Source organism: Thamnophis elegans, chromosome 2 (assembly GCF_009769535.1).
Source record: "Thamnophis elegans isolate rThaEle1 chromosome 2, rThaEle1.pri, whole genome shotgun sequence".
NCBI lineage: Eukaryota > Metazoa > Chordata > Lepidosauria > Squamata > Colubridae > Thamnophis > Thamnophis elegans.
In genome coordinates, this window is record NC_045542.1 from 67,896,490 (window position 1) to 67,923,291 (window position 26,802).

The 26,802-nt window shown below is 33.6% G+C and overlaps 1 protein-coding gene across 2 annotated transcripts in view; it reads right to left on the bottom strand.

Annotated features, from left to right (window-relative positions):
* Positions 1 to 1,098: 1,098 nt before the first annotated feature.
* Positions 1,099 to 26,802, bottom strand: part of GABRB2 (gamma-aminobutyric acid type A receptor subunit beta2) — a 107,308-nt gene continuing 81,604 nt past the window's right edge. Inside the window, exons 6-10 of one of the 2 annotated variants that reach the window (XM_032211013.1) lie at positions 25,659 to 25,796; positions 23,137 to 23,289; positions 20,105 to 20,349; positions 13,194 to 13,304; positions 1,099 to 1,446 (exon numbers count right to left, since the gene is read on the bottom strand). In XM_032211013.1, the coding sequence (XP_032066904.1) occupies positions 1,099 to 1,446; positions 13,194 to 13,304; positions 20,105 to 20,349; positions 23,137 to 23,289; positions 25,659 to 25,796 (995 nt within the window). The remainder of the gene's footprint in view (positions 1,447 to 13,193; positions 13,305 to 20,104; positions 20,350 to 23,136; positions 23,290 to 25,658; positions 25,797 to 26,802) is intronic. The other variant, XM_032211014.1, reaches the window with a different exon arrangement.

Below are 26,802 nucleotides of genomic sequence, written 5' to 3' on the forward strand. Positions count from 1 at the left end.
AATTCAGTCCCTTCAGCTGGAAAATACATGAGTAGCTCTCTCCAATTCATTGTCCTCTCTTTAAAAAGTTCTAAAACTGAATGCAAAAGTATTGAGCGAAGAAGATAATCAGTTCCTTACAATAAGCTTACTATTTTGAGGTTTCTATGTGCATATCTAAATAAATATATGAACTATAAAAGTTATGATCTACTCAATCTCTTTTAAACATGAAGGAAATGCAACCCAAACTATAATTTAGGAAATATTTTGATGATCAAGATTTGTAATTTGCATGATACTTGTGGTTTACTTGATCCTTGTGTTTGACAACATTTGGCACAGCTTTCTCTGTTGCAGAAAAAAGTACAAAGCACTGAGAGAAAACTATCTATGAAGAAACTGCCGGCCCACTCTCATTTGGCACTTATACATAGAAGGCTCCTAGATATATTTAATGGTATACTGTTGGACATATTGGCCATCTCCAAAATACTGTATCTCTATGGTTCACATCATGGTAATCAATATGCTGATTTTACAATATCTCAGTTAAACACTTCCCAAATATGTGTAAGTTGCTTTCATATTTTCCAAAAAGAACTCTTAATTCAGTCAACAACTTGATGCATGTCTTCATAGTATGATGGCAGGCATTACCGTAGCTTCAAATTAACATTAAAAAGGTAAAATATGAATATGATGTTGATTTTGATATAATATGACTGTATTCTTTCCATTCAAATAATGCTGTTTAACCCAGATGAGCATAGAAGTAGAAATTGCTCTGAGAATGCAAACCTAACTTTTCAGCATTCCCTTTTCAATATTATCCAAAAACGAAATGACCAAGTTTCAGGTCTGTCTCCAAACATCAAATGCAATTATATATCTTTAAAAGCCAGATTGTATACATTTGTACTGTAACTTGATAGGCTTCACATTTGTGCAAAAGAAATCCAAACATTACTGAATAGGTTATAGAGTGGGCCAGCAAATAAGGTGTTTTAAAATAATTTGTCCTGAATAGATTTTGTTCTCCCTAAGTCCCACATTTGGCTGTACAATCAATTTTGAAGAGAAATCCAGTTCTTAATATTTGTGTGGCTTTCTTTGTTTTTAGTTCACATAGTAAAGCCAATAGACAATATTGAAGAAAGAAAAAACCACTGGGAAGAATATGCGTGACCATCGATCTATGGCATTTACATCAGTCAAGTCAGGGATATTAATTTTCAACTGAGAAGCACGTCTCCTTAACCGGCTTTTCTTTTGGGCCACGTGCCGTTCCAGAGCATTACGGCCAAAGCTGTGTCTTGGTAAACCAGCCTTCCGATACTGGATACTTGAGGTATCATAGGCCAGCATCGTGCTTCTAGGGTCCCCAAGCCCTATAACAGCTTCAGAGGCAGCCATCTCGTTTTTAATTTCAAGCGTGCTCAACAAAATGTTCTCGTGTGGGTCCATCTGGAAAACAGAAGAAATTGTCTTAATGTGTGAAATCAGCTACCAAACTCTACCAATTATTAAAAGACTGGATCTAAGCCATTAAACACTCAGTGCTGATCAAAAGAGAAGCATACACAGCAGGGATACACGGTGCTTCAGATTTGAAGTCCACTAATGCTTTGGTGCATTAAACATTCAGTTTCTATCTCCTTAAAATAGCTACATCCTTTCTTGAGACAGCAGAATTGCCATGCAATTCCAGCAGTTTTAGACAAGACAAAATGTGTGTCTCAGAATTTCCCAAATCCCCTTTTGCTTTCAAATCTGAAACACTGCATAGTCAGAAAACGGACACAGGCTGGTAATTTTTTTTATAGCTCAGGCAAATAAATTATATGACACATTTCAGTAACTTTATCTAGTTACTGAATCTTAGAAGTTTGTAGATTTGCCACTGTGAGCTAATATTTATTGGCCTAATCATTTAGTTCTGAACATCTTAACAATATTTTTAATGAGCTCAAGAATAATGTAGCATGAAATAGTGCAGATATTCACCTACTTTCCTCAAGACATTTGTTATATTTGTTCTGTTGTTTGTATGCAGGGCTAACTCCATTGAAAATAATTTCGAAACATGCAATTGGGTGGGTGGGGGCTTACAATGCTCACTTTGGTAGAAAGATAATTAATTTTATGTTTACACTGGCACCATCAAAGTTTATTACGGAGGATATCATTGAGAAGAAAATAATCAATCCTGGATCATATTAATGCAATTGCTAGGCATAGCATTTAGTTGTAATTCAAAAACCAAAATAACCAGGCATTCATTTTATAGCAAAATCATATTGAAAGTTAATACTATTTTAAAAGTATTTTTAATTAAGAGAAAAGCTAGTTTGATGTAATAGTTAAGGTTAGAAATCAGGAGATCATGAATTCTGATCCTGCCTTAGGCACAAAGGTCACTTGGGTGACCAGTCACTTTCCCTCAACCCTAGGAAGGAGGCATTGGCAAACCACTTCTAAAAAACCTTGCCAAGAAAACCATAGAGACTTGTCCAAGCAGTTTCTGAGAATCATATATAAATAATGGGAAAAATAAGTGAGGCCAGGATTATCAATATTTCTAGTCTCATGTTTTAGCAAATGCTACTCTCTGCTATTCAGAAGTAAATATGGGTTATACTTTCATCGTCTGTGAGTTATTGATTAAAAATAGCACCAATCTTTATCCATGTTAGGAAGAAGTTTATTCTCAGTATGTAATAATTTGATTTCGTTATCTGAGCTTTAAATGTATTTTTCAAGTTAAATTTATATTAACCTTAATGTTGATACACTGTGTATCAGTTTAGAAAACTATTTACGTTGTATTTGAAAACAAAAGAATTTAGAAAGATTTTACAATGTTTGCAAGCCATCTTAAGAGATATCAAAGTGACTCACATGATATGCTACAATTTGGTGAGAATGGAGCAGTTCAATCCATTTTCCTCAAAACTATAGAATGCATTGCCTCTTAATTGGCTTGCTTTTTTTAGTATCTCAAGATTAAGAAAGAAAATAATCAAAATTTTTGAAGGACTGTCTTTCTCCAATGGCCTTTACCAGTCAAATCAAGACTGGCAGAAGGGGTATGCTCCAAATCCTATCTTTCAGCTAACGTTATTTTGTGGGACCCAGGAGAAACATGCCTTTTCTGTCACAGAACTTGCCCTTTGGAGATGCACACCTCTGGGATAGTCAGACAACTCTTACTGCTGACCTTTCAGGAAGCCCTTAAGGTTGTTTTCCCAGTCATGCAGGTGGGGAGGTCAGGAGATTTGGCAAACACGTGATGTGCTGATTGATTGGTTTCCTTGTTTGTCATTTTAAGTTTCTAATACTGTTTTGTTATCTTGTTATTATTTAGTATTATTTTAACTTGTAAAAAACTACAGGCCCGGAGTTATATTTGTGAGATGGGCAGTCATACAAATCAGATAAAACAAATAATCTAATCATTGTGGACAAAATACTACTACTCCAATAATTGGCTCTAGGAACCCTGGTGATCCAACCATGCTGAGTGGATCCACATATCTAAACAGTCACACACATCTCAATTAGATATGCATCACAATGACAATGCTGTGTATCACCAGTGCTTTGTTTTTAAAAGGGAGTACATTGGGAAGACACATGGATGAAGGCACGTATGCTTGAAAAAATATTCTCATCCATATTCCTGGCAACCTGAAAACTTGAGATCTGCAAGCAATTGGTTTGGTAATAGATGAGTATGTCAACCTGCCTACTGCTGTAGGAGACAGTGGCATAATTGCTTTATATCAGGGTCCACAAAACACATAAACGTTGCATTAGTCTCTCAGAAATATTCAAACAAACAGTACTACGAATTTTACAGACAATGTTTCATGCATTTGCAGAAATGTGTACATTATTATTATTATTGGGTTAAATATGACATTGTCATTTATTAAATTGAATTTGATAATTCTAGTCAGAATGTCTGGGACTGTTCCTTTATCATTTCATATGAAACAAACATATTGAGAACCAAGCATATCATGTCTGCATTCCCTTAAGAAATGTATATGCATAAGCATAGCCAAGTCATTTTTCAAGACATTACTGCTTCATCCTTGAAACCAAAAGTTAGCTAGCCACTCCCAAACAGGTAAATGGGTAGGGATGATAATATTTACACAGTACACACAAATGTGCCCAGTATTTCCATGTGAATTTCATGGAACTAAACACTGAAGAATTCACCATTTGCCAAATGGTAAATTATTTAAAGTTTAAGTCACTATATTGAAACTGTTTAAAAGGAAAAAAGTTAACTCTGGGGTACAGTTGTGAAACAAATAACATTTTCATTGATATCAGAAATCATAAAAGAGGAGCATTGGTTAATTTGGGGAAGAGTGGTTAGGTTGTATGGAAGGAATCATACAAGCAGGGTGGGCAAGCTTTCTGAAAGTTTATTTTTATTTTTTAATTTCCAGTCAATGTCCAAACTTTTAATCAATCTTCAGCCTTCTTTAGATCTCATAGTAAAATATGTATATTTAGACAAAAAGGAATCTGAAAATTTTCATATGACCAGCTCTGAAGATTTGTATAGCTGCTACAGAGATGCAATTTCAGTTAACACAGTATGAAGCTGACATATGTTTAAATAATTTAGAAGACATTTTTTTTGAATATCTCATTTTGTATGATTCATATTTTATTCTTGTAATCAATTTTCTGCAATCAAACATTTGTCAGATATACTACTATTTGAGAAGGCTGGAGGCATCTACTTCTCTTCTAAAAACACACTGGAAATCATTTACTAGCAGAAAATTAGTAATGGATGAACTTCCATAGGAAGGTAGAAGTTTTGTGTTTTTCTTTATAAACATTAAGCAGATATCAGTTTCCAAAATAGGAAGTAAATTCAATTGATGAAAAACAAATTGAACCAATTTTTGAAGTTGATCTGTGTTTTTGATTAGGAAAGTAATGCTGAGTTTCAGAACAACAGAACAGGTTCACCCATTTCTAATGGAAATGTATGCTTGTAACAAAAAAATAAGCTTACAATACAACAGTGAAAAACATTAATTCTGCAGGCGCTTTTCATCCAGAAGGATCCCAAAGCGTTTTACAGACTTTAGAAAGCAACATCACTTCACCAAGTGCAGTCATCTGAGGCAAAAATGTGGACGCTATCTAACATTGCCAAACAATACAGTGTAGTTCAATATAGGAAATGAAGAATGCATTATCAGTTAGAACTAGGTGGTGATTGGGTAAATGATGTGGAGATGATTCAAAAGAATGAACACCCTTTGCAATTCAACCAAAGTTGGATAAGATCTTGGCATGAAGATGCCAGGTCACAAATAATGTGCCTTTGGGTCTGCAATGAGTTCAAGCTCTCAGTTTTACATCCCTAAGGATAAAACCATTAAGAAAACAATAAAATATACCTTTGTTGAATACATTTCTGGACAATGATATGTGCCAATTATTCTTCTGTCCTGTAAGTTAATAAAATCAAAACCAGTTTCCTTAGAAAAAAATCAGCTGTTAGTTTTCATTAAAAATTAATGCACTATAGGCTATTATTGTAAACTATGCACACTAATTAAAAGCACAGGGCAGTGTGAGCCAACAAGCAGCAGAAGTACTGTAGGTCCTTGTTTTAGAAATGCTGTTGTTGTCTTAGCCCTGACACTGTGGACAACATGTATTTGTAATGGAAGCAAATATAAGTGAGCGTATATATGCATGTATACACATGCACACATAGATATATCCAAACTGGTAGGCTTTGAAACCAGCCCAACCCTCTCCCCTCAACATATGAATTGAAATGATGTGAAAATAACATTATGAAAGTGCTTAAGGATTATACAGCAATAAAACACAGACTTTAGATGTAGCTTAGGATAATTCCATTGGAAGAAAGCTGAAAAGATAAAAATGAATGAATGGGGAAAACAAAAATGATGAAAATATAAAATGAATACTGTATTAATACTCAAATTACTAGTCATGGAAGCATCTTATAATCACCTTAAATCATTACATGGTAAATAGAACAAGTTGAATTTACAGATAGACCAAAAATCAATCATACAGAACTCTGAGGTACTGCTGATTTTTTTTTCTTTATATACTTACTTGGAAAGGAAATTCCAATCAGTTCCTAGAAACTCCAAAATGATGGCTATCTAAAGGAGTTGCATGTAACATTTTAATATATTGATGAGATGAGATCTAATATCTGAAACTATGTTCATTTATAACAAAGGGAAGTAATTATTTTTCTCTGGGAGTAATTTTACATAGACTATTATTTTCTGCCTGGCTGAAATTACTGCACTGTTCACTTTCTTCTTTAGTATCAAATATGCATTGCATAACTAACATGTGAACTGTACTGTTTTGTTGCTTGCAAAACACAGCCTGAAAAATCAAACCATTCACAAAATTTCATCCTGAGGAAGAGAACAATAAAACATGTGGGAGATGTATGCAATATTTAAATTGTCTATCCCCTAATTCAAAGTAATAGAGGCCTTAACTCCAAATTGTTATAGAGTATAATTGAAGGTGTTAGTTAGTTGTAAAGTACTATGTAGCTCAAGGTGTGGGTATCTTTAACATTATCTGTTATAGGGAATGCGAGCTAAGGGTCTCTAGCCACTGAAAAATATAGCCAAAGCACCCCTACAGTCTCTGTAGGAGTTATCCTTCTGTGTAATGTCTTGTTCTCTGAGACCTTCCGGCCTTGCAGAAGCTGGCAAAGATCTGTCTGTTCTAGAACACCCAGTGACCTGAATTATTATTACTAAATGTAGTTTTAGCATAATATTATATAATATCCTTTTAATTATTATATTGATATGTATTCTATAATTTGCATTATTTCTTGCCTTTTACACAGCACAATGAAGCAGCTTTCTAAATAAAATAAATACAGAAATCAACTGGCCTTTCCTAGCTTTAAAAAAAATCTTCCTAAATGCTATTTTTTAAAATTCTAAACTTATTTACAAATACTATTTTGTTTGTTTTACTTTGCTGAACAGTTCTAGAACTGAATGGCAACTAAAGATCATTAGAATCAAAACAGCTTTTGTATTCCTTTTTTGACATCAGCCCAGCTATTCCTATCAGACAATTTATTGTAATACCCTTTTATGCATTACTTTACAGATTTTTGGCGTAATTAAAATACACTTTGAAATAAAACTTAAAAATTTAAAGTCCAATTGCATCCTGATTAATTGTTCTAACAGTCAGGAACTTTCTCCTTAGTTCTAAGTTGCTTCTCTTCTTGATTAGTTTCCACCCATTGCTTCTTGTACCGCCCTTAGGTGCTCTGGAGAATAGTTTGACTCCCTCTTCTTTATGGGAACCCCTGAGATATTGGAACACTGCTATCATGTCTCCCCTAGTCCTTCTTTTCTTTAAACTTGATCTTCTCTTTCCTCTCCCATTCCCTTTTTATAAAAAATATACCAAACTATTGATCAGAGAAGATAGAAGGATTATCATAAAGACCGTAATAGGTGTTATCTATTACAAACCAAAATAAAGAAACAAAATATGTCACCATCATAATGCAAGCCCTGGCTGTTTGTGCTTATGTCCTCATTTCAGAAACAAGTATATAGGTCACCGGGTATGTGTTCAAATGTTTTGCCACCCTTTCCCCCCTATGTCTTATGCACTACTTATTAACATCGTACATAACAATGCCACTTTCATGATGTCTTTTCTGCTTAAATAAATACTCTGTTAAGGTAACTATTTCTTTAGTTGATTTATTAAAACTGCTCAACTCAAAAACTATTTGGACAATATGTCCAATATATATATTAAAACTCTATTAAAAACACATGACTGTTGGAACTGAAACAGCACTCCCCAACATGCAAAAAAACAAAAACAAAAACCTTGACAAGGCTTTCACAGAATCCTAAGCCTCATTCTGGGAACAGAATCAAGTCTTAAGAGACTTCTAGAACCCCAGGAGAATGGGAGCCATGTATATCTTCAGACACATGCAACTAAGCAACCCCAATGACGGTTCTAGTCTCCTAACATTTGAATTGCTGTTCATGTTTAATTGTATCTGACTTGGCTTTGCTCTAACTACTAAACTGACTACAGTTCCATAAGACAAGGAGTTACACAAACAAATACACAAACACACACACACACACACACACACACACACACACACACTGGAAGGTCTGTGCAAAAAACATTCTTGAAGGCACTGGATAAATTGGGTCCTGTAGGCAATCTTTCAGAAAAACAATTGTACCATCTAAATCTCATCAGAGATTTTTCTTTATATCACTATGCACAATTCTATGAGGACAAACGCTGGACTGCTTAAAAGCAAGGTGATCAAGTGTATTAAGAGTTAAAAAGGTACTTAGATATGGATCCTGAAATTTGACCATAGCTGAGAGATAGAAGACATTATCGACTTTACTTCCAAAGAGCCTGAAGCTCTAAACAGAACATTTCCTGAACCTTTGAATGAGGAATATTTTTAAAATCAAGTTATTTTGAATTTGAAACATCATGTTTTCAGCATGAACCCCACTCTTATTTTAAGCATTTGGGAAGTGTACAATTCTCAGAATAGCAACATTTTACACTTGAAGCAGCTGTTTCCCACTCAAAACAGGCTGCTTTGGACTCAACGTTTTGATTCAAAGCATTTGTTCACCAGTATTTTATATGTAAATGTAGACTAAAAAAATTCCTCAGAGATAAAATATGTTGCCTGAGTAAAGTACTGTTGTGGCAAGAAGTATTTAATTTTTCAAATGTACTGATGATGTAAAAGGACTGTTCTACTTTAGACACTCTATGTGAATGTCCTAGGAGAGTGTTTCTCAACTTTAGCAAACTTTAAGAGAAGTGGTCTTTAACTTCCACAATTTGCCTGCCAGCTATACTGACTGAAGAATTCTGGGAATTGAAGTCCATCCCTTTTAAAAGTTGCTGAGGGTGAGAAATTCTGTCCTAGGTTGAAGTAAAAATGGAATTCTGGGATCATTCTGATGCATAAAGAGTCTTGCACAGCTGATTTGACTTTTTTGGTGATGTCACCAGGATTTCTGTTGCAGAAATATGGTGAAGCTACCATCTATATTTTCTGAAACAGTCTACAGTTTGCTACTGTCTTTGTCACCTCATATTATAGTCTTATCACATTCTTACATAAGGCTAAGGAAAATAGCAAACAATTGTATTCAGGAAACTGATGGTTCAGAGCAAATTCTTATGTAACAGTGAGATATAATGATCAATAATGTTTTAGGTTTTTTTGCAGCATTAAGATTGCAAATTCAGTGTGAGTAGCATGGAACAAGTAAAATTCATTTATTGAATAGTATCTTTACTTCTACAATCAATCTTAACTTGTATGTTATTTTTCTGAACTATGTAGACCAATTTTTATACGATGAAAAAATTCAATTTGTCTTTTTTGGGGGGGAAGAATTTTAGAAATAGAAGGAATTCTGTTCTGGGTAAAAAAACAAATGCCAATTAAGAATTAATGTGTGCTATTCTGATGCTGTATGAGACAACCAATGAAATGCAGTTCAACACAATGCAAGTATTGAACTAGAAAGGCATAATATCATAGTTCATTTCCATCCTAAGCTGGATAAAGTACTGAGTTATTGGGAGGAAATTGATATCTTTTAGTCTAACCTTCCTCATATTTTTTATGCTATATACATTCTCTTTAGTTGCCACAAGTAAGATATACCAGAAACAATCTATGGTTTTATCAATTGAAACAATAGCTAAGTGACTACCAATGGGGGGAAATATTACTTGCTCCCTTTCTATTATTTTTAATCAACAGGAATTTTGAAAAAAGAAAAAGAAAAATAGTCTTGAGACGGTCAGTTTGTCTGAAAGCAGGATAAGTCTTCAAAACCAGAATAAGGTTTTGAGGCTAAATTTGGTGCAGCAGAAGCAAGCAAAAGAAAAACTGGAGTTGAAAAGTGGGCTGAATCCAGCTGCAGAGGAAAAAAATCCATATTTTTTCATAATACAGTATGATATTATTTGAAAGACAATTTCACAGCAGCTCAGAATTCAGCTGAGTATTCCATTCTTAACCATTCTGTCCACCCTTCCTGGAAGTATTAACTTCTATTAAGGCTTTTTCTTCCTTAGTATCCTTTCCAAACTGATGAAATACTGAAAAGAAATTATGTAAAGTCATCTAAGATACTATTTTTCTGTATGTTGCCCCCCCCCCCCCCAGCATAACAATCCTCTAAAAATGAAAAGAACTGGACCAATATTGGTATATAGGGAAAGAAAGATCAAGCTTTAAAATGGTGCTACTCTGGTTGGGGACTATCAACCTTGTAAAGTAGTCCAGACAAGAAACACACCCAGTAGAATTAGCTCTACTTTTGTTGTAAGATTACATTAAAATTTTTTGAAGCCTTCCAAGTCTGCAAAGGTAAGTTGAACAGCAAGGGGGGGGGATCCACTGTGCCATGTGATTTAGATTAGCTAGAAAGCAGGAAATCTGACGATTCTAGCTAATATAAATCGCGTGTCACAGCTGATTGTCACCCAGCTGATCGTCAAAAGTACTGGTTCACCCAAACCACTAGCATTTTTTTACTACCGGTTCAGGCGAACTGGTCCGAACCGGTCGCATTTCACCCCTGCATTTCTCCCTCATTTTCTTTACAGCTGAGGGAGGAAGAAAAGTCCCTTCTGTGATGTTTGAAATGTCTACAGTCCAGTTGTGGGCTAAGCTGTTGTTTAATCTGACCATTGCCCTAAAGGGGAATTTCCCCTTGTCTCCCAAAGGTGATTTCCACAAACTGTTACATAAACTGGGTGTGGTTTTTTTTAAAAAAAGAAATATATTCCCCATTGCATCCATAAGGCAGAGACTGTTAGGCAGTGACTCAGAATACTTCTAATTCCTCCATTTCAAGTCCCATGCCTTCTTTCTTGCTGGTTACCTAACCCTGACCTATTCTTAAGAAGTTGGAAAGAATTCCATGATTTTTTTCTATGAAAGATGCTCATTGCATTTCCTCATTTTGTTTATTGATTTACACACATCTTTATATCCTCAGGATTCTCACAATAAAACACAGTCAACAATATAAAACATATAATTTGGCCTCCCATCTAAAAGGAATCCTTCCCTGGTGTTATGGTTTTTAATTACGTTGCATCCCTTATCCCAAAGGTTTGGAAAAGTCAGTCTTATTGCTTGCTAAAACGATTGAAGGAATATGGCTGTCCTAATCTTAGTTGAGAGAGCAGGCTATTTCAAGTAATTGAAATAGTAAAAGTACCTCTATTCTGAGTGGTCATTTATCTTATTTTATAAAGGAGAATCCTCTAATTTGAAATCAAATTTAATGTAATATTTAAGCTCATGAATAAATAAGGAAAGAACAAAATACTTGAATTTGCTCATCTACATAATACCTAAACAGCACACTCAGCAGATCAAGAGTCTGTGGTCATACCAGAGGTGGGTTCTTACCGGTTCGGCCAAGTAAGTAGTAACTTGGCCTGCCACGTCCCCAAACCGATTCTCTTGGCAGCGCCATAGGCACCATCATCTTGGTTTTTTTTTCTTCTGCGCATGCACAGGAGCATTTTTAATACTGTGTATGTGCACGTAGTGTGCATCAAGCACGCACGCAGCATATCCCTGAGTGAACCGGCAGTAGCAGTAGCCGGAACCCACCCTTGGATCGTACTCTTTATGAGTTATACCCCATATTTATTTCACTCAGAGATTGTTTCTATGTCTGGACAAATGTTAGGGGAATCTTTGCATCCCCCCCACTTTTTTTTTTTTTGCTATTTCTTGTTACCCAAAATCACGTCTTCTTCTATCTTCTCTAAATCTTCTGGTGAATCTATTTATTTCCCAGTGCATTCAGAAAATCAAAATGGGCAGTTATATATTATATCTAAAATAATTGTAAAATGATTTAGATAAAATTCCTTTATCTCTAAACAATACAAGAGTTCATAGATAAAAGAGATGGAAGTTATAAGTGAGTCTGGCTTGCAATTGAATAGCTTTAAAATAGTTTCAGGTAACAAGTTAAACAATGATGAAATTTTGCTATGTATGCATGCATGCATGCATGCATGCATGTATGTATGTATGTATAAAACCTAGTAGAAGAAATTAACACTAACTGCCACAGATTTCTATATTGTTTTCATCTATTATTGCTTAACAATTACTTTCATTAGCATATATGTATTGTTTTTTCCTACTCTAGTACATATTTAATAATTACAATTTTAAACATACTAGTAGCAAGATTATAATTTAGCAGTTTTACTAAATTATTTAGAGCAACAATAAGGAAAAAAATATTGGTGCTCCCCAAACAGAAAATAGGTCAAAGTTGTGTATCTCACAAGCCCCAAAGAAGCTATCTATTAAAAAAGACATTATTGTTATAGAATGATACACCCTAGGTGGAGAATGAAGAGAAAAATGTTCACCAAAGAAAGCAGAGTTAAATGTGATCTGAAGCAAAGCAAATCCAAGATGGCAGTGTATAAGAATATGAATTAAGATTCCATGAACATGTTAAGTATAAATACATTAAAAATGTAAAAAAAAACCCTCACATAACAACAATAGGAATGGGTAAGCAAAGCTAAAATTCAATATGATGGGAAATAGCTTATATTAAACAATTACTTTAAAACACACATACATAAACACAAACAATATGGCTTAAATAAATTTAAGGCAAACATAAATACATCTCTAAAACGGACTTCAATCATCTGAACATTGATGACAAAAAAAGAGTTAAAATGAAGACATTTTTCCTACTGAAAGATGAAATAAGATCATTCTGATTCTATTCTACAACCTTAGTTAACTCTTTTGTAATCATTAAACAAAAGAAGGATATAATTGAACAGAAAAAATAGCACAAAAGGCTAAATCAACATGGCTTTAAAATGAAATCGGCTGAATCAATTAATAAACTTTGGCATAGAAATATATAATTTGTTAATTGTCCTTTGGCTGTAAAAGTTACAATATAATACATAATGAGAATGTAATGGATACTTTATCTGGGTTTTAATAAAGCATGCCATATACAGTATTATACAATATCTTATGGTTAGAAGGCCAACATAAGATGTCTTGGACAGGTAATACAATCAAATGGATCAAAAACTGGCTATCTAACCGTTTTAAGAGGGTAATCGTAAGTGGCAGTCCATCTAGTTGGGGAGAGATTTCCAGTGGGATCCAGGGATCGCAATTCGGTCCCATTTTGTTTTATATCTTTATAAAAGATCTGGAAGACAAAGTAGAGAATACGCTAAATAAATTTTTTAGATTTGACTACTTAGGGAATGGTGAGAAAAACTAGAACTAACATAGTAGTTTTAAATCAATTAACTCTAAATGTCTTTGAAATTGGATGATAGCGTTACATTCCATTATTTCTAAACATAGAGACAGAAGAAGGTAACAGAACATAAGAAACTCAACAGAAGGAAAAAGAAGGCGATTTTGCTACATAGATCTGTGTCCTCGATCAAATATCTTTATGCTAATAGTATAGATCACATGACAAAATAGAAGAGGCTACACAATCTCACATGAAGCCTGATAATAATTACTAAATATATAAATAACTTGGGAAAAATGAAAACAAAGAACGTAAAAGTCAAGTACAGGAGATTCAAAACCAAATGTGGAGGAATAAGTTCCATTAAATCCAATAGTAAAACATGCTGAAATATTGAAGGGGCAGTTCTTAACATAAAAAAACCCTTCTGGCAAATACTCAGTATAATAATCTTCAAACTATGTTTCCAAGTTATTTCCGTGCAGGGTTAGTACAGAAAAATGGCACACTTAGAACAAAACAAAATGGAAATTCATTAAAAAAACATGGAAGGAGATTTTCCACATGAACACACTGGAAATTCAAAGTGTACATTATAATTTAATTCAGCAAATCTATGCATACATTTTTTTGGTAAATTTGTGTTTTCAGAACTGATTACGAGTTTTAATTAAAACAAACACAAAAACTGCATATTATTACACAGAAATTGTACAACAAATAAGAGGAGAATGTGAGGTAAAATAAACTTTCCCATTTTTAAATAATGCTATATAATGTTATATTACTGATTTTATAGTAATTTCTTTGTATGATTATTGTGAGACATCCAGAATTATTTTAATTTTATTTGGCATTCTTGGACTGTTTTCCAGTATCTCCTTTTTCTTAATATAGTTCTTTTAATATAAACAGATTTGATATCACTAATTTTAAAAGAGAATTTCTCATCAGAAATCCTTTATGCTTGCAAGGCTCCAATTTTACTTTCCTATTCTTACATTTTAGGATTGAAAACAAAATTTGTTAAATTGTGTGATTCTAGTCCTTAAATGTCATGAATTAACAAATGTTCCCTTTGCTCAAGGCAATGCTTAATATGATGTTCTGTGTGCTACCTCATTGTGCTATATACTAAAAAAAGAAACCCCTATTATAACTGCAAAATTTTGGATTTTAAGAAAGTCTAGGAGTACTCATATAATATCTGTTGGGAACTCTTAAAGCAGTTATATCTTTTTCCAGGAAATAAGCTGCTTTTGGTAACCTCCTAGTTTTAGGAGTTCCCAATAGATTCTAGATGTATGCCTATACATGCTGCAAAGCACTCCCTTGCCCCTGTGTAACTGAAGTACTAATCTTCAACCCTAGGCTGCTTCAATTTATTAGATTAACTCATACATCTTAGAAGACACTTCAGTAACACACATTTTTAATATTTTCCTTTCATTCAAATGATAGCATTCTCCCAACTGTCCAGTCCAAAGAAAATAAAAAAAGAAAAATGTATTCTCTACAAACACCACCATTTTGATGTTATGGGGATCAGCTCTCAAGATTAAGTTTGAAAACATCTTTCCTTAGGTAAAGTCTGCTGCAATCACCATATAGTACTGATGGTCTCAGAATTTACACATTCAGCAGAAAATTCTGGTTTAGATGTTTAAATTTATGCTCCTGTAGATACCAGATTTGGCGAACATATGAATACCAAATCAATGAGGTTGCTTAGAGCACTTTTGTGGCTCCTTGAGATGAGATATTCCTCCAAAATAATTTGAAAGAAACTTAAATTATTGAAAGAATTTATGAGAACTTCAGAACTATTCAGTAGTTTGGAAAACTTCTGAATGCTTTTCCTTTGTTGAAGTTTTGTTTCACCACTGCATACCTGGATGGGATGATGAGGTTGCGGGCAGTAATGGAATGATTAAAATTTAGGGCTGTGTATGATCTGGAAATGCATCAGATGCATCAAATGTGAGACCAAAACTCTTTTTCTGGTCTCTGTGTGACACTACCCCCCCCCCCCATCCCATGTTGTAGTTTAAGAGTTTCATGAATTTCTACAGAGAAAGATTTTTGAGGATATTTACAAATCAAAATATTTACCATAATCACTATCTGTTAAACATCCGTAGAGGATATATTTACCTATCAAGCAGTACTTCTGAATTTACCTTTGTGAAATTTGACATGATTTCTTGCCACAGTGCAAATCTACAATGTAATTTTTATAGACATTGCCCCTCAAGAGAGAACATTAATTAATGTATTCTACAAAAACATTTAGAATTCAGTTTAGAGATATAAAGCTTATATCAATAGGTATTTTGGATTACATCAGAAATTAAATATTCATCTATACTATTTCTAGTTTTTTCACTTTTTCTAAACATTTATAAATAATAAATATAAAGTTTATCTCTATATAAAATCTCTATAATAATATAGATATTTTTGAATTAAACTCATACTTCTTCCTTTCTTTAATTTATATAGACCCCCATCTTACAAAAACAATTCTCGGTAGCACATAGCAATGAGATAAAACAACAATGAAAAAAACCACATATATATAAAAATCCATATTAATAAATATCATAAAATATCAAATATAGAAACTCTAGGTGATGTGAGGGATAACAATAGCCACCTCAACAATAGGCATCTCTGCAAGTCTCCAGTGCCCTGGGAGTCCCAGGTCTGATAACCTAATTAGTCTTGAGGGGCTTTCGGACTATCAAAATGGATGTACATAATCTAATTTTGAGACAAAGAATGTTTCTTAAGGCAGGTGCCATTTAGAGAAGGCCTGTGTTCTTGGACCCACCAAATGTAGGTCCCGAGATGATGGGACCCTCTCTGCTAAATCTAATGGGAACAAGCTGATAAGAGTGGGGAGAAGTAGTTCCTCAGATATAGATATACTTTCTTTTGATATTTCTTTTATTAGACCAATTATAATTGTGATATTGAATAATTGTGTGACATCAGTAATTAACTTTTTATTCATCAATATCATTTTTTAAAAAGAAAAATATACCTTTGTTCTAAGTAAACTAAAAAGATTATAAGAAAACTTAATAATAACAATAATAAAATAAGCACAGACTACTGTTGATATATTTCTTAAAACAAGGAAATGAATATCTCTATATTTGTAGACCTCTATATGCTGTATGACTGTTAAACAAAACTATTTGTTTTTTTTAAATCATATTTTAGCCAATTTATAAAATGTTCTACAGGTAGTCTTTGACTTATGATCAAACAAGGTTACAATGGTTTTGGAAAGGGGCTTTATGGACTGCAAAGCATTGAAAGTGCTGATGTAACTGATGTAAAATGTCACACTGCTAGTCTGTAGTCATGTCATTTCAAGTGCTTGACATTTGGCTTGCATTTATGACCAGTTGCAACATCCTATGACAGCGATTTGCAATCTTTGGGAATGGATTCAGACTTAAAGCCACATGATCTGTTTAATGCCATGTGATTTGCTTAATGACTGCCATGAAAATGTTTGAAAAATAAGGTCTAATCACATGATGCCTCTGTACTGGTGAACAACTTATGGCTGAAATTTTGGTGCCCTTCATGATTTTAAATTGAGGATTGACTGTATTCCATAAAATCCCAAGCATCAACCTAATAGAAAGAAGATCTGATCCACACAAATCACGGTGGTTTTTTTTTTAAAAGCTGCATTCATTTTTAAGTTTGTAAAGGAACCATGTTCCCAAATATCTACTGTTATTCTTTTAAAATTAGGCAGTTTTCATTCCATTCTTTTTATACTTCCCTCTTCCATTGTTTTATTTCAGAATTTACATATTATTTTTCTACCCTGAGATCGCCACATTACTGCTTTGTTTATTGTTAATGTGGTATAGAAGGCATCTATAGGTAATTTCTCAACTTAGCGGATTCTAGCATTTTCAAACCTCATCCAGACATTGTTGCGCCAAAATAAAAATAATGAAAATAATCTACAATTTGGTAGGGAGTGATACAGAAATAGGGTTTTTATTTTCTTTCAGTTAGCCTTTTAAGCTATTTTGTTTGTATTTCATGTGGCTAAGTGACATTAATAAAGCATTCTAAGTCATTATTGGAAAAATGCTCTTGCCCTCTGCTTCCTGCTTGGTTGTCAATTAAGAATAAGTCTGGTGTTCTAAAGATCCTATGATTCTTAGAAAATGATTGTAATTATTATAAGCAAGGATAAGGAAAAGTATTCCCAAAGGTGCTTTTTCAAGAGGCAACTGGACTTTTTTGTCGTTCCTTAAAGACATTTTGCTTCTCATCCAGTTCTGACAGTTAGAACGGAAGAAGCTTTTTGGATGAAAAGTGAAGCATCTTCAAGGAACAACAAAGAAAGTCCAGTTGCCTCTTGATAAAGCACCTTTGGGGTAATCATGACCTGAATGACTGAGAATCTCCGTAGACATTGAGCAAAAGTATTCATTTTTTTGAGGTCTGGAAAGTAGTGCCTCCAGGGGGCACCCTTTGCCAACTGAGACATTTGCTGTTTTGCCTTCTATTGCATATTGCAGAACACTGTTTTTGCCCCTCCTGCTGCATAACTCCTCTTTTCCAATTTCCACCTGACAAAAATCATGACCAAGCCAGCCACAATTTCAGAATGTTAATTAGGGCAGAAAACTATTGTCTCTCCAGCAATTGCCCCCTTGCTGTAAAATACTAGACAAAAAAAAAAAAAAAAAAAACCCTACAACTCAAACTCATTTGCGAGAACATATGGCACTCTAAACTCACTGACATTTTCAACATCCATAGTAATAAAAAGGTAGATGTAAATTGTACTTAGGATTTTAATTTTTATATGTATTTTTGGGTGTCTGACTCACTGGAGGAAATAGAATTTTCCTCAGTTAGTATTTGTAGCATATGCCGAATATTGTGGAAAATATTTTTCAATAGGTCCAGTAGTTTTACTGAAATATGGTACATGAAATGGGCTAGACATACAGATATAGATACAGATCTAGCCATAAATTATTTAAAGTTCTTCCATTAAATTCAATTTAATTCAATGTAAGGGTACCTACCTACTTAAATCAGATCAACTGAATATAAATCCCTCCAAACTCCATGAAACTTAGCTTTTTTAAGTAAACATGATTATGTTGTGTAGTACATTTTAATTAACGTAATTTATCAATGTTTTCTAGATTCTTTTCTTGTGAAAAGCCACTAATGAAAGCAGTATATCACTTATACTGAAAATTGATGAATGCTAGCATATCCTTCTTTTCCTTGCCTCTCTATACTGCATAATCTATTTTAATAAAACTAAATATAGAAGCTAGATTAGGCTAGCAAGAGAGGTCTATGCTATTTAGTCAGTCATTGTGCAGTTTACCTCAGTCCACTTGTAACTTATAAGCAAATAAAATTATCACAGCACCACTATTATAATACTGGGGCTGGAAAAGAAGAATTAAAAAAAATCTAATCTGGAATTATACAATTTTCAATATATCTCTGATCTCCTTTCCTTAATTTTAATGCAAAGACTGATAAAAGAGTTTAGATTGAAAACATTATTTATACATTCAAATTTATATACATATAATTTTACAAAAAATATATTATCTGGATTAATTCTGTACTTCAGTGGAACTAGATTTTCGCTGATACCTTTGCTGTAAAAATATATTGTTAACATGCTAGCCTGTAAAATAAATAAATGAAAACACACAAACACACCCACACACACAATTTGTTTTTCTCATAAGACTTCATGCAGCTCTTTAGCACTTTTAGCCATCATTTTGGATTGTAAAAGTCTTCAAATATCACCCTGAAATATGATAAAAAATTGAATGTGCAATATATAGATCGTGGAAATCAACCTTGAGGAAAGAAAGTTCCATTAAAATGGCAATGTAGGCTCCTAATGCATTAAAAGATGATTTTTCGAGATGATTTATTGTAGATCAAATAAGTATTATTTATTTTGTAATCAGAATAAAGTCACTTTCTTACAACACTACTTTTTTTTTGCCTAACATCATGTAACTCTTGACCATTTCTGATCCCAAGGACTAACTAGAATCATGTGAATTTGATGGTTTTATTAAGAAGCAAAACTGTCAGGAGCACTTCCAAGAAATAATTTAATTCTCATTATAAGTTGCTTATATGTGTGTGAATCTTATTTGCCTACTGCAAATGATTTTTTAAATGTTGCTTTTACCATTGGTTATTATCTGTATTGTGTCTCTCTCTTTTAAACCACCCAAAGAACAATGTAACTAGATAGCTAAAAATGGTAAACAAATTTAAATAAAATACATATTCATATGAAGGAGTTGAGCACACACCAGAAGTGTGAAAAAAGGGGAAAAACAATTCTAACTAGGCAAATGTTTGCCTCACTTTAAAAAAAAAAAACTTCAGCATGTCTTATTCATTTGATTTCTTTGAAATGGGCTTATTTGACCACTGTGTAATGAAAAGCTGTAGATCAGTTTTCATTTATATTTTCAGTAGACTGGATAATCCTCCAGCTGTAAATAAAGGCACATTTTCATTGCATTGGAGCTTCTGATCACCTGGAAAACCCTATCTTAAAAGCCAAGATGTTGCTCTCTTATTCCTATGTGACTTGTTTGGCAGAGGCTATTGCTTCTGAAAGGCCTGTTAGGAAGAAATGAATCATCTAATACTGCAACTGGGAGAGGACACTCTATAAACTTCCCATTTCAATTTACCTTGTTGACATCCATTCGTAATTTCTCATTGTTAGCACTGGCAGCTCTTTCTGCTGCTTTCTTCTGGCGCTGTGGTCCCCTCCCAAAAAAGATGTAGTTCACCAAGGCATACTCCAGAAGAGCCATGAACACAAAGACAAAGCAGCTCATCAGATACATGTCGATGGCTTTCACATAGGGGATTTTGGGTAGTGTTTCTCGCAGATGGGTATTAATGGTTGTCATTGTCAGCACCGTTGTAATCCCTGCAAAACATCACAAAGCTCCAATTTAGTATGCATTTATGTTTTCTCTGTTTTTCTGTGTGTATTGCATGTATGTGTGTGTGTTTCTTGTTAATGTGCAAAGGTCATCGTAGTATAGGGTGCATATCCAGAAAATGAAAGAGAAGCTTCATTCCTACATTTTACTTCTGCTTTCCTTGTTGTTTAATTCTCAGCGGTGCTGAGAAAATCTTAAGTATTATTAATTATGCAAACCAACATCAAGGAAATGCAGTAAAATTTTGGTTTAATGGTTCAGTTACAATGAATGAATTTACTGCTGTTTAATAGACCAATGCTTGGTAAAACTGAGGGTGTGTCAATTAAATTGAAGTTTTACTGCAAATGACAGCATTTATATCAATTATGCACACAAATGATGCAAATTTGGGTTTTATTGAGCTCTGTTAAAGCACAAGGAAAGTTCCTTCTCCTGATGATTTGTTAAATAGAGAAGTTACTACAGGCAGGATGGAGGCTGCTGTTTTTCCATTTCATGTTTTTTATAGTTAAGATTTTTTATATGTTGTTTTTTGGTTTGAAACGTTTGGTTTGGTTGTCAGAAAAAAAAAACTTGTTCAGAGTTTAGGACCTTGAAATGGAGCTCATGGATTCTGACATTGAAGGAACAGTCAACAGTATGTTTAACACATATTGCTTTATAGTAATATTTCTTCTTATAAGCTAATAAGGCATACACAATTGGAGGATTTGGATCTTTGGATGTATTGGAAGACACAAAGCAAAAACCAATTCTAATAGAATTCAATGGTTCATTACAAAATAAACAGAGAAATTGACATATATTACTTTTAAACTACAAAACTGCAACATATATTAAAGCTGTGTAAGAAATCAGAACTTTCTTAAAAAACCAGTTTTGTTGGGAAGACCTCACTCTAATGTTTGATTTGTGTGCAGTGATATGATTGCCATGGTTAGATTAGGATCTGGGAAACCCAACTCAGGACAAAGTACAGTGATGATTTCAGGATGTTTGCTATCTCTTAAATTATTTTGAACTGAAATTGAAGGACGAGTACTGTGTGCACCATCACATGGTCTTGAAATAGAAATGGAATCAATAAATAACAAACAGTTTTGTTTATTTTTCAATTTATAAATGGTACCTTAATCCCAAAGAATCAGCAAGATTAAACATTAAGTGTAGTAAAATAATCTAAAATTGAAATGCAGACCAAGCCAAACAAAAATACCCAAATAACAGTAAATACAATTTGATTTAAAATATCTGGGCAAATAAATAGATGGAAAAAGTCAAAAATCCCTACAAAACAAATGTCTGTCTATTCTGATCTGAGATATAATCTAGCTACATTTTTATCTCTCCAGAAAATAGAAGATAGCATTAAATCCATGAATAGAGGACAAAGTCTAGTTCAGACCAATATTTATTTACTGGTATAAGACATAAAATTTCCTTCTCATCCCTATGGGTGGTATGTGTCTTCCTCAATCTCAGGTCCTCTACCAGAGATCAAACCAGCTATTAGTTTCAGATATTATGATATGGACAATGCATCCTGTAGACTGTACTGAGTATAGTTCCTGTCAGCCTGACAGATTCAAAATTACATGAAGCATCTGTGAGAATCGTTGCCTGCGTAACAAGGAGTTGTTATTCATAGGTAACAAACTTGAAATAGCAGCAAGACAATAATATCTAAGTGTATACCTCCTGGCAATTATTCTTTATAGGATTATTTTTGGCAAATTTTGTAATTTGTAGAATTTGATACAGAAATTAGCAGAAAACAACATAATCCTATTAGTTAAGAGTATGGCTTTATGTTCGTGTGATAATGACTTTAAGAGAAGAGCAATTGAATTTTACAGTATTTTTGGGTAAGAAATTCTAGAAGCTACCTTCTATTGAATCAGCATATACGGTAGGTCTAATTCAATATTATTTATCCTGATGAGCAGCAGCACCTCATATTTTGGGTGGGAAAGGATATTTATTATATCTGCAACTCCCTTTTCAAATTATCTTTAATCCTCACACCATTCAGAGTGGTTTTAAGGTAGGGAAAGGTTACCTTCAGATATAAAACAAACCGATAAAACAGACAAGGGTTTAGGACTGGAAGGAAAAGGAAGGGCAGATAGGCCAGTTCTTTAAGGTGACATCTTATGTCAAATTCAGATCTGCTGATTTTGCTTGCCTAATTGGTGGTTTTCTCTAACAATAATTCTTGTTCTTTTGTCTCATAGCTGGCAGTTGAATTTGAATGAGTCTTTTCCAGCCTTATTACTGACATTAGTCAGATCTAGGGCTTTTTATCTGAAGCTGATGTTTCCTCCGTGAAATATGCAAGCTTTCTTTATAATTTAAGTGGTAAAATCACATGAGAAACATAAATTTTCACATTATCAATAACATAAAACAATATTGTAAAAGCGATCAGGATTAGAACAAAATGCAGTTTGTGTATTTCTGTGAATTTAATTTATAAGATAATGTGTTTAATTTTTCAGCTGCAATATAATTAGTCAAACATGGAATCTTATAATGGAGTTGCAATGACACTATGTAATAATGCTTCAACATACCAGAGGACATTTCATGTACTCCACATGAGTTCACATTTCAGTTAGGTTAACTATTTTAGATAACTTGGAACCAATTTGCTTAGGTAAGTGCAAATGCTAGCCAACAGGAAATGTTCCACTCATACAATCAGACGATCTAAGTATATATGTTTGTATAGTTAACATATTCAATGTGAATAAATGAAAAATACCTACCTAAAGCCACCCTTGCAGCTGATGCATCATAGTTAATCCAGAATGATACCCAAGACAGAATTGTGATCAGAATGGAAGGCATATAAGTCTGCAGAATGAAATAGCCAATGTTTCTTTTAAGTTTAAAACTTAGGGACAACCTGGGATAGGAACCTAGAACAAAAACAAAAAGTTTTCAAATACTGTTTGAACAAGGATCATGTAAATAGATAATTCCAGACTATTATGGCTATTGAGATGAAAATGCCATTAACTTAACAAAGGAACAAACAACCTAGGGATCTTAACTTATACCTAAAGAAAGTTTTCAAAAGGCAATGAACAGATACATCAGATTTGCATACTGAGTGTGTGTCAGTACACTGCCTGCTTATCCAAATGGGTGAGATATGACAAGAGTACATAGTCATAGCTTTCACAGAACTCTTTTTAATAATATAGAAAAAGTGGAGATTACAATCTGTAGTGCTACTTATTGTTGATTACATGTGTAATCAACACCCAGAATGCTCCTATTCCTACTGGTTGGTTTTACTTACAGGGAGGTTGAGAAGCAGGTGAAATCTACCTCCCTCCCTTCCAATGTATGTATACTTCTGTATATAGGTGATGCCATGTCATTGGTTGAAACCCCAATGATTTGCAGTAAATGTAATTTAGAGTGTATAAAGCAACAAGGAATGCAGATTTGAAAATTAAGTCAAGAATCTAAGCCTGCTGAATGAATATGGAGAGAAAACAAAAGAAAATAAAGAACAAATAAATACATTGAGATGGTTTGATCACTTAAGAGAGTGAATGACAATCTATTTGCAAAACAGATACAGTATATGAATGAAAAGTGAATGGTTAAGAGGAAAGGGAAGACAACGGAGGTTATGGCTGTATGAAGTTAGGGTGGGGGACCTTAAAAAGTGTTAAATTTGAAGAACAAAAGATAATAAATCAATTAGAATATAGAAGTGGTAGAAGTCAAGATATTTTGCCAGGGCGGAAAAATATTTAAAGATATAGTAAAAATATGAAAAATTATTGTGAAAACTGTTTGCGTAAATCAGATTTATTTACGTTCTTATTTTTAACTCATGGCTTTAATTTCTTTGATTTATTATTTTTAATTCTATTTCTGCACTTCACTTAACAGTACTTACCTTGAAAGGGGGTAAATAGCATGATGCATTTATTTGTGTCATCCCACGCCCACACATGCATGCAAACACACAAGCACACATTACTAACACATGAATAACACGTGCAACAGTCATGGTTCAACACAACTGCAGGAAGGATATGACAGAAATATGTCATATTCATATCTCTATGTGAGTATTTTTCAGTATCAAATCTAAAGCACTGCACAGTTATAATGAATAGACTCTGTATAGTCATATGAAAAAGTAAAGAAATCTGTAGGAAAACATAACAAGCTGTGGCAAATAAAAACACAGAAATTGTATCTCACAAATTGTCTGGATCTAAACATTCCTCAAGAGTCCAACTCAGGTCTCAAATGGAATTTCTAATCCTGCTACTTCCAAAGCTTTGTGCTCTGTTCTAAGAACAAACCAAAGGCTGTATTCTACAGATTTGCAATATATAAAAATAATAATTATGATTTGGTTTGATTGGCAAATTGGAAAGTTATTTCTCAACCATGGATTACATAAAGTAATTTCTTCTTCTACCAAGGACTGCTTGCCAAAATAAAAAAATAACCCAACTCAACTAGATTTAGATGTCTGAATAATAGAATAGAAGGCAGCTAATGACTATTCTGTAGGGAGGCATTAAAGATTGGAAAGGGATAGTATACTTTACAATAATGAAAATGCCTGGATAAAGTTTTTCTATTTAGCTTTGAGAGGAGAGTACCTCTAGAAGACAGAAAATAGTTTATTAGCTTGTATTGTTAACTGTCCTTTATAAACTGCTGAATAAGCCATATATAGTTATTTTCTGTGGGTGTGTAGCACTATGTATCCAAGAAACTCTTCAGAACTCTAAAATATGTGAACCAAGCATAATTCACAACATTTTAAAGTATCTGCATCTTTTGTCTCAACTGCATGGTTGCCCTCTATAGCTGTTGCATTGTTCTAGAAAAAGACAGTTTCTTTAAAGAGTTACCGATAAATCCTTTCCCTGGCACATCTTTATATAATTATTGAATAACTTCAGGATTTACTATTTATACAAGGCAATCCTATGCATGTTTACTCAGAAATAAATCTGTTGTATTCAGTAAAATTAATTCCTGGGTAAACTTGCAGAGAATTGCAACTTCAGTCTGCTTTTTACTATATAGCTATATTCAGAGAACAACTGCTATTGGATAGAAGCTATGGAAATTTCAATCCATAACAACTGGATGTAATGTAACAGTGCACTAATTAACATGTCCAAAGTTATTTGAAAGCCCAAATTATTTTGTAAACCATGCAGTTCACCATTGTGTAATATTAAAGCAGTTTAAAAAAGTTTTACATTAGAGAAGCTTTCCCTTTCTCAATGTCCTTACAAACCTGTTGAGAAAACAACTTTCTTGGTGATAAGTTTGTAATCCACTATAGAGAACTGTGGCAGTTCAATCTTTGTCACTCCTGTAACCGCATTATCACCACCGCGCCAGTAAAATTCAATATCATCAGTTGTGTAGCCATCTGTTAAAAAAAAAACAGAAGCAAAGATTTAGGATATAGTTCTCTCACACCACTATAACTATAAGAAGGTATTTTATTTGGAACCTTGTAAATATTTGCAAAACAAAAGCTCTCTAATGCACATATCCCACATATATTTCAGCCATGCTTAATTTAAGTATCAGGCAACTGTAAGGTAGAATCCACTTAGAGATATAAATCAGAAGAAAGCTGGTAGAAACAAAGAAGTGTGCATCCTCTGTTGTGGCAGGAAAGATCCATAACTCCTTGCCTTGGGATATCTATCTACTCTCATGACTGGTTTCTTGAGGAAGGAGAGCCAGGCATCCTATTTTGCAAAGCACAGTTCTACTTTTGAAAGGGTGCCAAAGGAGGCTCCCTGTATGAAGGCCTCCTGTATTGCAAGGATTTCTTAGTTCAAGTCAGTACAAATTAAAGATAAAGTTACTGATAAATCAGTAGACATAATTTTAACTTCCTTTTCTGGTAATGTTAAATTGTCCCCCATTCAACCTTAAAGTACATTCATATTTTGCATTATTCTTTTCACTGGGAATGCAGTTTTATACATCATCTTTTGCAGCTTTTATTGTCTTTTCAGTTGTTTTATTGTTCATTCATTAGAAGCACAGAGCTGGGAATATGTATATAAAAATGGGTTAAAATTCTGAACTAAATAAATACATAGACTCAAATATCAATTTACCATCTGTAATGATTATGTAGAAAGTGGGTCAATCTGCCTGGGAAAAAAAGATAAGATAAAAGGAAAGCTAATGTGATGAGGCACAATCTGGGAATGCTAAGTGGAGGGGTTGAAAGTAACTACCACCATCTGCATTTTGCTAAATGAATATTTTGTACTAGGCCATGTCCACCTTGGTAACTGTTTTATTAGGGTATCTGTACTTTGTGCCTTAATCTCCTTTTTTGCTTTGGCAAATGATCACAGATGGGAAAACTGAGCAGGCCATGTTGCCCTTTGTGTTGCCATAGCAACATGAGA